General features: G+C 34.7%; 1 protein-coding gene across 2 annotated transcripts; it reads left to right on the forward strand.

Moving 5' to 3' along the window:
- Positions 1-6,273: 6,273 nt before the first annotated feature.
- LOC128558379 (uncharacterized) lies at positions 6,274-13,212 on the forward strand. Of its 2 annotated transcripts, XR_008371569.1 has the most exons (3): positions 6,274-7,364; positions 9,543-9,722; positions 12,139-12,272. XR_008371569.1 is itself a non-coding variant. In XM_053547347.1 (2 exons), exons 1-2 carry the CDS (start codon positions 6,284-6,286, stop codon positions 12,291-12,293), a joined length of 1,236 nt encoding a protein of 411 aa, XP_053403322.1. In that variant the 5' UTR covers positions 6,274-6,283; the 3' UTR covers positions 12,294-13,212. The 2 variants fall into 2 exon arrangements, 1 of the variants encoding a protein (XP_053403322.1); XM_053547347.1 differs by lacking the exon at positions 9,543-9,722 and having other exon boundaries at positions 12,139-13,212.
- Positions 13,213-13,762: the final 550 nt, after the last annotated feature.

Raw genomic sequence — 13,762 nt, forward strand, 5'->3', positions numbered from 1 at the left:
TTTTCTTAAATCGGAATTCTATACACGACCAAATGTAAACAAGATCAATAGATTAATGAATATTGCAAGTATAAATGTGTCTGAATACAATAAGCTATGCAACTTTGTAAAGGAAATTATTGCTAAATTTATGTAGATGTCACACTGAGAAGATTAATGCCATATCTATTTATTTTATAGGCTACTTATAAGTTAGGCTAAGAAAAAAAAACGTTGTTCTCTCCCGATAATCATATATTAACTATATATTATTAATCATGTTTTCTATTATCCACTATTGTATATGATAACGATTATTTGTTTCTATGCCTTTTTGTTGCCTCACATGTTTAAGTAATATTATGTATACCTCATGTTGTCATGTATTGTGACCTGAGAGAAATAAAATGAATTGAATTGAATTGAGTATGTCTGTCCACGGTTTATTTACAGTTTTTGTTTGTTTGTGTGAAGGCCCGCGAGACCCTTAACTATTTTGTGTTAGTCTTTTTGCACCTCCGGACAAGTCAATCAGTGTCAATTAGGGCATCGCCACGTGGCGGCCATTTTACTCAAAATTTTACATGCAAATTTTCATTAAATAAAAAAGATGACTCAGTGGTAACAATAAAGTCAATAATTTTGTCATATTTATGTTCTAAATATTTATGTGAACATATGTAAATGAAATGATGTGCATTTGAATGCTAGACATTTCGACCACAAGACATTTCAACCCCAAAATTTAATTTCCTTGGACATTTCGACCCCAAGATATTTCGACCCCTCAGAAATATTTTTGATGTTTTGATCCAATATTACCTTGACTTAGTTTCTGGGGACTTTAAAAACACAATTTAGGGAATCTTTTTGATCAGGTATAATGATTATGAGATTTTTTGTTATGAAATGCTGTTGCTGATTTAGACCATTTATTATTAATTATTTAATACTTGTATGTATATAAAATGATAAAACTTACATTGTAAGTGTTAAATATTGTTTGTTTGTGTGTGTAGTATTTTTAGTATTGTACACAATTAAATACTCTTTAACTAAAGATTTAATCTAAAATATGGTTTATTCAATTTAACAATCAACAGAAATGTTTACACCTGGTTGATTATGTGTTAGTGGTTTGAAACATGGCATTGTTAATCCTTTAACACCTCATTAATTAATCAATGGCATGTGTTAACTCTCGTTAAAATTGTCTGTTGTGTGGCCGTTAAAGACTTAATCTTCCGACATCAAAGTGGTTTCATTAGGACAGTCTGGAAAAGGCAGATATATGAATGACGTTACTGTTTCATGTTCAACAAAATACCAAAATATCAATATAAAACACATACATTCTTCGAAATATGAATTTAATGGCATAATGACATTAAATAAGAACCGATCCATTGATATCTACACTCACAGACTGTTATAATTGGTCAATGTTGTAATTGCGATAACTTGGATAATATTTAAATTACACGACTCACCTTTGTTCCCATATGCTATTTACTGTTGAGGATAATTTTCCATTAAAATGGCTTAAATCAACCATGCGTGATATACTTTATTTAAGAAATAATTTATAGCAAAACAGTGCTTTATCACTATTTATACACGATGGGCGGTTATACGTCGTGCGTAATAATTTCATGAGGGCGCAGCGAATAACAATAACCATAACCAAAATATACTCTTGAGAAATGTATACAAAAATGTCATCATGCTAAAAATAAACTAGAGCTCTCACAGGAGTGACGAATTATACCCCCATAATACAGCCTTGTCACAGAAGTAAGCCTCAGTATGTGTGTAAATTAATCAACACATTTGTGCAATGTGACATTTCGTTTAAAACATGTTATTAAGTAAAATATTTCAAGAAATTTGAAAGCGCTATTTCTAGGTGCGTACATGGCGCTAAAAATCACGTTGACATGACGTCAACATAATATCGTTGTGATGATTAAAGCATTGTTAGTCATATTAGAATTTTTATTTTCAGCGTAGTCTTAACAAAATATATGAAAATCATAGGTGACCGATTATAAATGTCTATGGGTGTTTATCAGTTCACAAAATCTACTCTCAAAATGTTAAATATAGTTTCAAGTTTATTGGCAAAAACAATTTGCTTCTGGCCATTTACAAATAATAAGCAAGAAATATGGCACAGCAATGTATTACAGATAGAAAATATACATGAATAGTTCAATTTAATTAAGAAACAGTCATAATTCCAGAGTATTTTTACGAACTTCAAAAGATATACTATATAAATGATACATGTTATAGATAATATATTGTAAAATATCAAATACTGACAAGAGATTTCCAAGCTATAATTCTCTATGATATGTGTAATTAAACATTACCAGGCAAAAATATAATTCAAATGCAACACATTTAATAACAGAACAAGAATTTTCGACAGCATTCAGTCCGCCTCTGAATTATAAATCAATGGATTATATATAGATGTTCAAATAGTTAAACATATACCCGTGTTTTAATGTATTGGTTCCTAATGTAATAACCTAATGACAATAAATAATCAGTAAAGGGTCGTAAACAAAACAATCAAAACCTTCTTGTGATTTATCATCTAATTTACCACGGTTCATCGTTTAGATGATAAAGTATTTAACCACTCATGGTTCAATCCCTACGCATCTGAACTAGACGATAAACCACTCGAAGGCCTTGATTATTTGTTAATTTTAGTATGAGTAAAAGAATAGGAGAGATCATGTTTATATACAAATCCGTTGTATTTTCTATTTTTAGAACTGAGTAGACAGTGATCGGATGGGCAGAAGCCGAACGTCCCTTTTTTGAAAACAGTGATGTTTTTCTTATGGCCTAAACTTTCTTGAAACACAAATTAAATCAGTATTTTTTTATCAATGGAAAGGTTATTAAACAAGCAATTTATTAATTATACAATACCCAAGGCTATGAAAGCGGGAGTATTGGAACCACCCAGGCCGAAATGGTCATGTTGAGAAACTAAACAGTACCAATAACACGACATAAAAGTCGTGCTGAACGGTCTGAGAAGATCTGAGAATATCGAAAGTCACTTTGATATTCTACCTCTTCTGTTTTTATTTTCATATCGGAGTAAAGAAGTATGGCACTTGAAATAACATATATGCGTTTTTTTTAAACTTCAGAATGGTGGAAGAAGAGATGCAGGAAATGTAAGTGAGGAGGATACGGTGGAGGCTATGGGGGCGGATACGGAGGCGGATCCGGGGGAGGGCATGGTGGTGGTTACGGTGGCGGATACGGAGGTGGATATGGCGGAGTGTATGTTGGCGGTTATGGCGGAGGGTATGGTGGCGAATACGGAGGCGGATATGGCGGAGGGTATGGTGGCGGCTACGGACGCCACCACTGGAAGAAATACTAAAGGACTAGTTGATTTGTGCAGCAAATATGCTGTTAAGGACTGACCAACCGATACGAGACCTGATCGTCGCCTGACACTTTTTTTTTGTTGTTTAGCTGAAAATAATCAACATATTTTAGCATCAAATAAGTGTTTTGTGCCTATTTCATTGAATCATCACCATGGCCATTTACAATTTATATAATCAGAAAGAGTAGCGAATTATCCGACCAGTACTTTCGTATAGACATTTTTTTCAACCGAAACGACTTCATGACGCCCTAATTGAAACTTTCAAACTGTTTAAAAAATACGCATTATTTCACTATGCTAGCATTATTGTTTACGTGAGAAAATAAACCAAATTTCTATGACTTTGCGAGAACGACAACATAAAATACTGAACTCAAGCCCCAGGAACCCCCACCCCGCCCCACCAGCACACGCAAACACCCCGCTCCCTAGCCTCCTTTTATTCAAAATAAAACGAGAGAGAGTAAACAATATCAACAAAAAAACAACAACAACATTTTGGTGCAAGTATGTCAACTATTGTAACATAGATAAGGAATTTCTTACATTAAAGTGTAAGCATGATTAAGCTATTTTGGGTTACAAACCTCTAAATACAAAGTTTCGGCAAAGGTCAACTTTCTCTACGGAACTTGCTATACTGTGTGTTAGATCTGCTGATTGGTCAACATGACCACTGTGTATAACTATTTCCATTATAAAAAACTAAAATAACAGAAACATGTAAATTATAAGACACGGTGAACAACTTTCGGGTTTAAGAATTTCTTGAAATAATGGATATTTAAAAATGTTGTCTATTTTTTCTTTCTTGTTTTTAGAAATCATCAAAAGAATCACACAAAGCTGACACATGTCACCCAACATTCAAAAATGGAACACATAGACACTGTGTGTAACTACGGTTATCTGCAAATTGTTGTGCAATGTAAAGCGCCAGTAGTGGCTAACCATATCGACAAAATCTTTCTCTAACCTATTCATTGAAGCGCACTTCTACAGCGCACGTGTTAAAAAGGTCAGGCATTAATTTGTTCCCATCGTGGTCCAAAGGTCAGTCCAAGTTGCTACTCCAAAAGACCGAACTATACCTCGCCCTATGTATAAAAATGTCTCGTTCCAAAGACATAGCTAACTCGTTACCACGACATAGCTATCTCGTTCCCACGAGTTATTCAGCCAATCAAATTGTTTGTTATATTTATTATACCTGTGATCATCCTCCGAATCACTTTGGAGGGAACCTCGTTTCTCACCATGAAATCTTCAAAGTCGTCTTCCATCATGGCGTATTTATTACAAAGGAAGGTTACATATCATTTGTAGCAAGTAAATATAAATTACGCAGGTTACGCAAATTTGATTAGTTGATTAACTCGTGGAAATAAGACAGCTATGTCGTGGTAACGACTAACTATGTCGTGGGAACGAGAAAGTGAGTCGTTCCCAAGAGTTACTAATTCGTTCTGTCGACATAGCTAGCATGCACTACTCTTATAATACTGTTTTATCATTACACTACTCTTCTTTATTGCGCTACTCTTTTTATTTCAATGCAATATCTTTGTTTTAAAAAATGCACTCCTCTTTTTATATCGTTCCCACGACTTAGTAACTCGTTACCATGACATACTTAATCGTTCTCTCGTGTTAGTTCCTCGTGGGAACGACATAAAAAAAGAGAAGTGCAATTACAAAACAAACTAGTGTATGTCACTTCTGTGCCACCGTACTCGGAAATATGCACAAAAAGTCGCTTTTGAAAGGAAAATGATTGGCTGCATAAGACAAATGGCTGCATAATACAGGTGACCGCTAAGGCAGGTTCAGCTGTGTCCCGTTTGAGTGATGGAAAAAGGGGTTGTAGAAATATCCAGCTGTCTAGTAGAGCGTACTCACCGAGATTTTTAAAAATTCATTTGTACCTGAATTGAGCCGGCAAAATAGTTCATTAAATTTTAAAGTTTATAACGCTTAGTTTTATGCACTTGTTAAAAAATTCTGTTAGCCAATCAAATAGAAGGAGACGGTCCAAAAAAAGAAACAATATCCTATATCGGCGAAACTGGACTCTCGTTATTTTTAAATTTTATATTTCTGAAGTATCATAAATCAAAATATTAAGCAGTGTACTTTTTAAATAAATAAAAAAATAAAATGCAATTGTAATAAACAATAAAACGTGTACACTTACAAAACACAATTTACTTCCGCATTCTATGCCCTACTTCTGACCTGAGCGGTTTTATCTAAATCAAATATAGGACAAGACATGTTTAAACATACTTCTATTGTACAGCGTAACTGAGGCTTTTGTAAACAGAATATTATCATACGATTCAAAATGGCGGAAAAGGGGAGTGGAAATATTGAAATTAACAGCTCTGGTGATGCAGTTCCTGTACGAACAGAGCAGATATTGTGTCAGCCATGTTCCAGTAAGGATAAACAAACTGCAGCTGATGTGTTTTGCTCTATTTGTGATGAATTTCAGTGCTTGGATTGTTCAAACATACACAAAGCGTATGCTTTCATGAAAAACCACAAATTAGTGAACGCAAAAGATATTAAAGAGAAACCAGTCTGGTTTGATATGAAGAGATTAGACCAATGTGATGAGCATCAAGAAGTTTTGAAATTCTTCTGCGAGGACGAGAATCAGCTTTGCTGCAGTACCTGTGCTATTGTGGATCATCGGAAATGCCACAGTGTCGTAGAAATACAGAAAATTGCTGGAAGGTCTGCACCGACACGTTCCAAATTAAAGGCCAGCTTGCAGGATATAAGAGAGAAAGCTGAAACTGTCGTTAAATATACCAAGTCTTTCAAAGAGCAACTGGATCAAGATGTAAAAAAGTGTCTTTAAAAATAAGACGAATGCGAGATAATGTAATGAAAATGTTCGACGATTTGGAACGTTCCGTTGCTAAGGACGCTGAATCATTTAAGACAGAAACACTCGATAAGCTGACAAAGAAGCAGTCTGACAACGAGAAACATATTGCTGATGCAACAAAATCTCTGGAAACAATTGATAACGTTCATCAGAACGGGACGCCATCACAACAGTTTATAATGGAAAGTAGAATGAAGAAACAAGTCAACGAACTTAGCAGCAACGTTGACAAGGAATGTCAAAGGTTGGAGACCGTGACTATTTCATTTGATTTTGATGAAACATTGAAATTGCCCCCACTTCCGATTTCTGATTACATTCCGGGGCAACTGACATTAAAATACTCCGTACCGGAAGCTGTAAAGCCTATAACATCTTTAGATCCGATTGTTAAGTTAACGAAGGTTACTTCCATTGATCTGAAGCAGACTGGAAATGATGTCAAGGAACCATTATACTCAGGACTGGATTTCCTACCGGATGGTAGACTGGTTGCCGTGGATAATTTCAACAAGAAATGTTCGATTTACAATGAGAAGCTTGAGAAAGTAGGATTATTTCAGTTATCGTATAATCCACAGAGTGTAGTTGCTGTTTCTGAGGAGGAAGTTGCGATAACAAGTGGTAGGTACATGACGATAGACTATCTACGTGTCAGTAACTCTAATGAAATAACTTTGATCAGGACATGCAAAGTAAAGACAAAGTATGACTCTATATGTCTGAAAGATGAGGGAAACTTTGTTGTTGGAACTTACGATGATACAAGGCCTGTTCGTGTTGTATCTCTGTCAGGAGAAGAGAAAGATTTCAGTATCAACTTTTCAAACAAGAAATATCCTCATGACACTAGTGCTTGTACATATATTAGAATCAGTGATAAAGTGGTTCTCACCGATACTGACGAGGATACTGTATTCATATATGACATCAAGAGCAACACAAGAGTTGTTGTCAAGGACGACCAGATCAAGGAACCACGTGGTGTAGCAGTAGGTCCATCTCACTGTATCCTGGTTTGCATTAAAAAGACAGATTCCATTCTACAGATCTCTCAAACAGGTCAGGTCCTATCATCGTACAAGTTAGATATGAATAACCCCTACAGAGTCTGTGTTTCTAAAGACAAATCAATTATTGCTGTTACAAATAAAAGAAAGCTGCAGCTTTTCAAAGTTACGTATTAAATTCAGTGGCATATTCTGAAAGAGGCATTTAGTTTGAAACGAAAACTAAATTTGAATTACAAAGTTGGTTAAAGATTATCATATTATTTCATTGTAATTGCATTATTTTATATTTAAAATGAACATAATATAAATAATGCTTGTGTTGCATCTTTGTCAAGAGAAGAGCAGGATACTCAGTATACTGTAATTAACCCTTACCCTGCTAAATTTCTATAATGAACTTGCCCATCTTTCAATTTGGACAGTACCATTAACTGTTTAAGGGGTAGATTACCAAACTAATACAGACTGAATAGCGAATAGTGTAGGCTATGATCAGACTGCACTGATGTTCAGGCTGATCTTGGTCTGCACAGGTCGCAAAGACAGAATCGCTTCCCGCCGACAGGCTAAGGATAAATGATTCCAACAACAATAAGACTGTACCTGTGAACAATGATAATAATATTTTGTTGCTTATCATTTTCATTCATATATGACAATTGTACATCACAAAAATAAGCAAATGGGTCGGTTCATAAGTGGCAAAAATTATATCAATTAATAAATATTAAAATAATACAAATGTAATAGGAAAGCTTTGTAAAGTAGTGTTTAGCGTGGAGTTTATTCAATGTAAAAGGGGAACATTGGTAAATAATGCCTTGCGTGAACTATTTTCAATGCAATAGAAAACTTCATGTTGGAAATATAGTGTTTGTTTTATGTGAACTTTATTCAACGTCATAGAAAACATTGGAAAAATAGTATTTGTTTTATGTCAACGTTATTCAATGTCATAGACAACATTGGAAAAATAGTGTTTGTTTTACGTGAATTGTGTTCAGTATAATAAGAAAGATTGAGTGTCGCGTGAAGTGTATTCAATGTACAATGTATATAAATAGGAAATACTGGTTATATAGTGTCTTACGTGAACTGTACCTAATGTAATAGGAAACATGGCTCAAACTTGTCTGACATGAACTGTATTAAGTAGGTTTCAAAATATGAGCGATTCAACTGTTTGTACTTATGTAGGATATACGTGTTTATAATATACCTATATAAATTCTGTCAAAAAATACAGCTTCCTGTTATAATAACCCCATTGTATGCTTCTTTGGGTGACAGGGGTGTTACCCATTTCATCAACTCTCATGAATACACTCAGTTAAACCTAGTTCGCAAATAATTTACTTGGTTTGCCATTAGATGTTGGTGCCAGACAAGGGAGCTACTTGTACCATTTTTCACGTCTTTGGTATGACGCGGCAATCATGAGATCAAACACACTACTCTCGCATTCGAAGCACCATTTGTATTTTTTTATAATCTAAGAAGCATTAACAGTGCTGTTCTTCAAAGACAATTATGAAATTCACCGAAGGAGGTGGGAAGCATATAGTGGCCACCGTGTCCGTCCGTCCGTTCGTTTGAGTTTACATTTGAAAACTTAGGTGACTATGTTATCTGTAGTATAGATAACTGTGTTTTTCTTTGATGTCATTCATTCCGTAATCCTTCAGGTGGCTATTTTTCCTTTTAAGTGGCTAAAAGAACAATAAAGAGAACAAAAGATTAACCACATAATTCCCCATATGTAGGAACTTCCGTCCGTCCGTCCGTCCGTCTGTCCGACCGTCCGTCACACTGCTTGTCTGGAGGGTTACTCAAAATGTAATGAAGATACCAATTTATAATTTTATACAATGATAGATTTCTTTAAGAGGAAATGCAGTGACAAAAACCCATAACTCTAGGTGGTACCAGTTTTTTATTTTCTTCCTTTTTTGAAAACCTTGTCCGGGGTATAACTTTAATACTTTGTACAGAATTAACTTTATACTTTACATATTGATAGAGGTCCGTGAGAGGGAGTGCATTGACAAGAAACCATAACTCTAGGTGGTCCCATGTTTTGGTTATATCCCTTTTTTGAAAACCTTGTCTGTGACATTACTCAGATACTATGTAAGGTATTGACTTCATACTTTACATATTTATAGAGGTCAGTGAAAAGGGGGTGCAGTGACAAGAAATCATAACTCTTGCTTAATTATGATTTTAGACTATGAAGTGAAATATTCAGCACTGAGAAACCGAAAGAGAGAGAGGGTGTAACAATAAAGATTGTGGTTCAGTTGTGGTTTGGGCTGGTTTTGGACGATTATCGGCAGACATCTGAACAATGTTACTATAGCTTTGCAAGACATTTTCAAGTTCACCTGAATATGATTATCTTAATTAAGTATGTATAGGTTTTCTGTTTTATATTATTTTGAAATGTCGACAAACACGCAACATAAAATAATCATATTCAAACTGTTGCCGCATGTATTTATGAATATTGTACGTGGTATATGATTAAAACGAAATATTCTCGAACAAACATAATTGAATTTTATTTGCACCTGCCTGGGTCATTCAATACTTTTGATAGTAGCTTAAAACGATCACAAGCATTAATTCCTTTTCGATTAAAGTACATTTCCTGGCAAGTCTACATCTTATATTTCTACTTCCGCTGTGGATAGGCAACAAAAGAATATGGAACCATATTTTTCAATGATTGAAAGCAACGTTTCCTTTACGAAAAGTTAATTTCTACTATTGTCTATGAAAATACTCTTTTTACGTTTTTGTTTACATTTAAGATTTACATTTTATCTTTTCTTCTTTTTCTTTGTTTTGCTTTACACGTAAAATGATTTTTTATAACTTACTTTAAATTTTATTTGAGCGGCTGAAAACTTTATTTAGCTTCGCGAAATGACGATCGGTAATTTCCGTATGATTACGACTTTCATTATTGGGTTTCGGTATTCTTCGGTCATTAACGTAGCTCATTCGAGCACGTGGTTTTCCGTTTGCACAAATAAAAGACTTAACCAAATAGAAACGATCGAGCTTCAGTATCATTTTTTTATTACTTTGCAAGTTTCTAATTATAAAAAATGCATCCATATTTGTACAGTTTAAACCAATGGAAATAATTAAGTACCGAAGTCTAATTGTAACTGCGCATGATCATTCAATGTTTCATAGTTCATGCATGTATCAGTCAAGTTTGCAAGATTCTAGTTACAAATATTTGCACGGTTTAAACCAATGCAAGCAATTAAGTACCAGGGTCTAATTGTAAATAAATGATTCTACATAGCATGATCATTTTAAATTATGTATCAGCCAAGTTTGTCAAACACTTCTTAATAAAACTAACAAAACTTCTTCTGGAAACGATTTGATATGACTTTGTATCTCTTTCCAAAAAAGTAGAAAGGAAACCATCAATGGCGAGTTATTAGATATCTATTTTCATATTTATTATCGCCTTTAATAGATGGCACCGCTATGGCAAATTATTGAACGACCCTTAATGTGTTCGTTTCGTGACATTTAATTAAACTTTAATTAACAGAACCGAAACAACGCTTTATAAATGAAGATCCAGTACGAGACAAATAGTATCGTTCTATGTATGTTGACCTGTCACAGGGATATAAAATAGGGTTATTATAACTGTAGCTCGATCTGGGATGCTGTATTCGGCTCGTTTTACCGGTGGATTTTTGCAAGATCGGATCTCACGAAGCGCGCAAGCGCCGACTGTGATCCGACTTTACAAAATCCACGACAGCCGAATACAAAATCCCAGATCCAGCTACTGTTATAATGACCCTTTTATTATATACCTCTACCTTTTTGTTTGTTGTTTTGTTTTTGAACGAAATATTCCATGTTTATCGATATTAAACTGGAACTAAGTGAAGTTATTATGTAAGCTATTTATATAACTGTGTCAGAGTATGCATATTAATGAAAGTAGTCCGGCAGCATACAATACGGAAGGTACAATACGGAATTTAAAAGGTGCAATACGGAATTTTGTTCTGCCTGTTCATATTGAATTGTGAAATACAATCGATTTTTACAGAATTTATATAGGTATATAATAAATAGATATACATTATTCATGTCTATAACAACGGATATGAAATTCTACGCTGTATTGTTGCTGTGCTTGACTTTGACTGTATATGTCAGTGGTAAGTCAGTTTACAGCAATTTTTACTGTTATTTGTTTCTTAATTATTTTCTTGAAATATTCATTCTATATAGTGGTGTGGTCTCATTTTCGGGAGAATGACCATTAAGCAAAGAATCATTAAAAACAAACACCCGTTTATTTCGTGTGACCATAAACCGGGGTTCTACAGTTTTTGTATTGTTCTACGGTACACACTTTTTGAAAATGAAATACATGTAATTCATGACATAGTGCAGTGTAAAATTTATCCAGATATAACTACGTTTTTAATGTTTTGTGATGTACTAATTGATTTTGTAAAGTTGTAGACGTTTTGGTACATAGAGCAAGTATCGAAACTTCGGAAATACCTGTCTCACGGGTATAAACCTTTTACGATGCTTTTGGTTGCCAGGATGTTTACCGGTTGTTTTGATTTAGATGCACATGCGCTCTCTACGTGTGACAAAGAACGGGTATTGTGTTTACTGTTTGATCTATATTTTCCGAACCAAGGTTTTTCTATGGTTACTCTTTAAATATAAGACAATACCATTGATATCACAAGACTTCACAATCTACATGTGCATGCACATTATACTTTTTTTTTATAAAAATCAAATATTTTTATTTTTAGGACTCCGACAATCTAAACGTACGATGGTTGGAATTTCTCAGGAACAGACGTACACTGGAAAGAATAATATGAAATCTAGACTGGTATCAACAGAAACCAAAGACAACAGCAACGCTAAAATTTCCCGGGGATCCAAAGGTCCCGACCCGTATTGAAAAAAAAAAAAAAAAAAAAAACAAGCAAAAATGTTTTGTTAGCCAAAGGCATTGCTAAAGAACTTTCTGAAATGAAGATGAATTATTAAATTGTTAGCTTAAATGCTTTTGTTAAATATTCCGACGGTACGTTTGTTCTTTTAAATGTATATATGCATGCCTTGTTATAATTTAAATATTATCTGCACTAATCGCAGAAAAATAGGTCTGTCTCATTGGCCGAGTGGTTAAGATCACTTGTCCCTCATCGATTTGGGTTCGAAACACCGCGTGGGGTGTGGATTTTTTCAACTGAGGAAGACATACAACTGGCTTACGTAAGGTCGTTGGTTCTACCTAGGTGCCCGTTTCTAATACTAAACACTTTGTAGCTCTTATACACAGAAAATCCAGTTATGAACTGATTTAACAAAACTGTTTTTACAAATATTCGCAAACATTTTTCCAACTAAGCTTTCAGTAAAGTGCAGGAATTTCTGTGAGCATGCGCAGACTATTCCTGTTGCACTATGATGAAAGATTATTCTATACATACGCCAAATATCCAACAAAACGATTTTTGCATATTTTAGTAAGAATAGAATTATATACGGTACGCACATACCCAATTGCTCAGCAATCTGCGGTTCCATTTCATGGTCGCAGAATGTTTTGCTAATGTCCGGTGGCAGATTCTTGATATTGTGAAAAATTCATACCTGTAATTATGACCAGTGGTTATAACAAGAAATATATTTTAAAAAGATATTCGGCCTTGGTGAAGATTTAATGTATTATAATCATGTTGGATTGCAGTATAGATACAGAATTAGTTATTCTTTCATATTATGCATGCTTTTCAGCAATGTCCTGTTTAACTATGTGAATTTCAACAGATTTCCGTGCGACACTCCAATGTTCCAACACTTGTTTAAGCAAAGCAAAATTGGCTTTCATGTTCTCTTATGCGCATTGTATACTTAAGAAATGCATTTCGCCTTGACAAAGCCCACCCGCTTAGCTCAGTAGGTAGAGCGTCGGTCTACGGATCGCGGGGTCGCGAGTTCGATCCTCGGGCGGGGCGTATGTTCTCCACCTCTTATTTATGTGGGGAAGTTGGCAGTTACTTGCGGAGAACAGGTTTGTACTGGTCCAGGAACACTGGTTAGGTTAACTGCCCGCCGTTGTATGACTGAAATACTGTTGAAAAACGGCTTTAAACCCAAAACAAACAAAATCGCCTTGACAAAATTATGACGCTTTGCAAGAGTACGAACATTCCCGTGCAATTTAAATTTATACCACATTTCTTACACTTATAGGTAGATATACGGCATTTTGTGGTTCAAAGTCATATGAAAAACTTGCAGTCATTGTGATTAATTTAATTACGGAGACAGCCGAGCTCACAACGGCTGGTCAACTGCACTGTTACAGTACATAAAAAGTTACTCAAATTTGGAGTTCCAGGATTCGTGTAATAAAAACCA

This window comes from Mercenaria mercenaria, chromosome 7, assembly GCF_021730395.1.
Source record: "Mercenaria mercenaria strain notata chromosome 7, MADL_Memer_1, whole genome shotgun sequence".
Classification (NCBI taxonomy): Eukaryota; Metazoa; Mollusca; class Bivalvia; order Venerida; family Veneridae; genus Mercenaria; species Mercenaria mercenaria.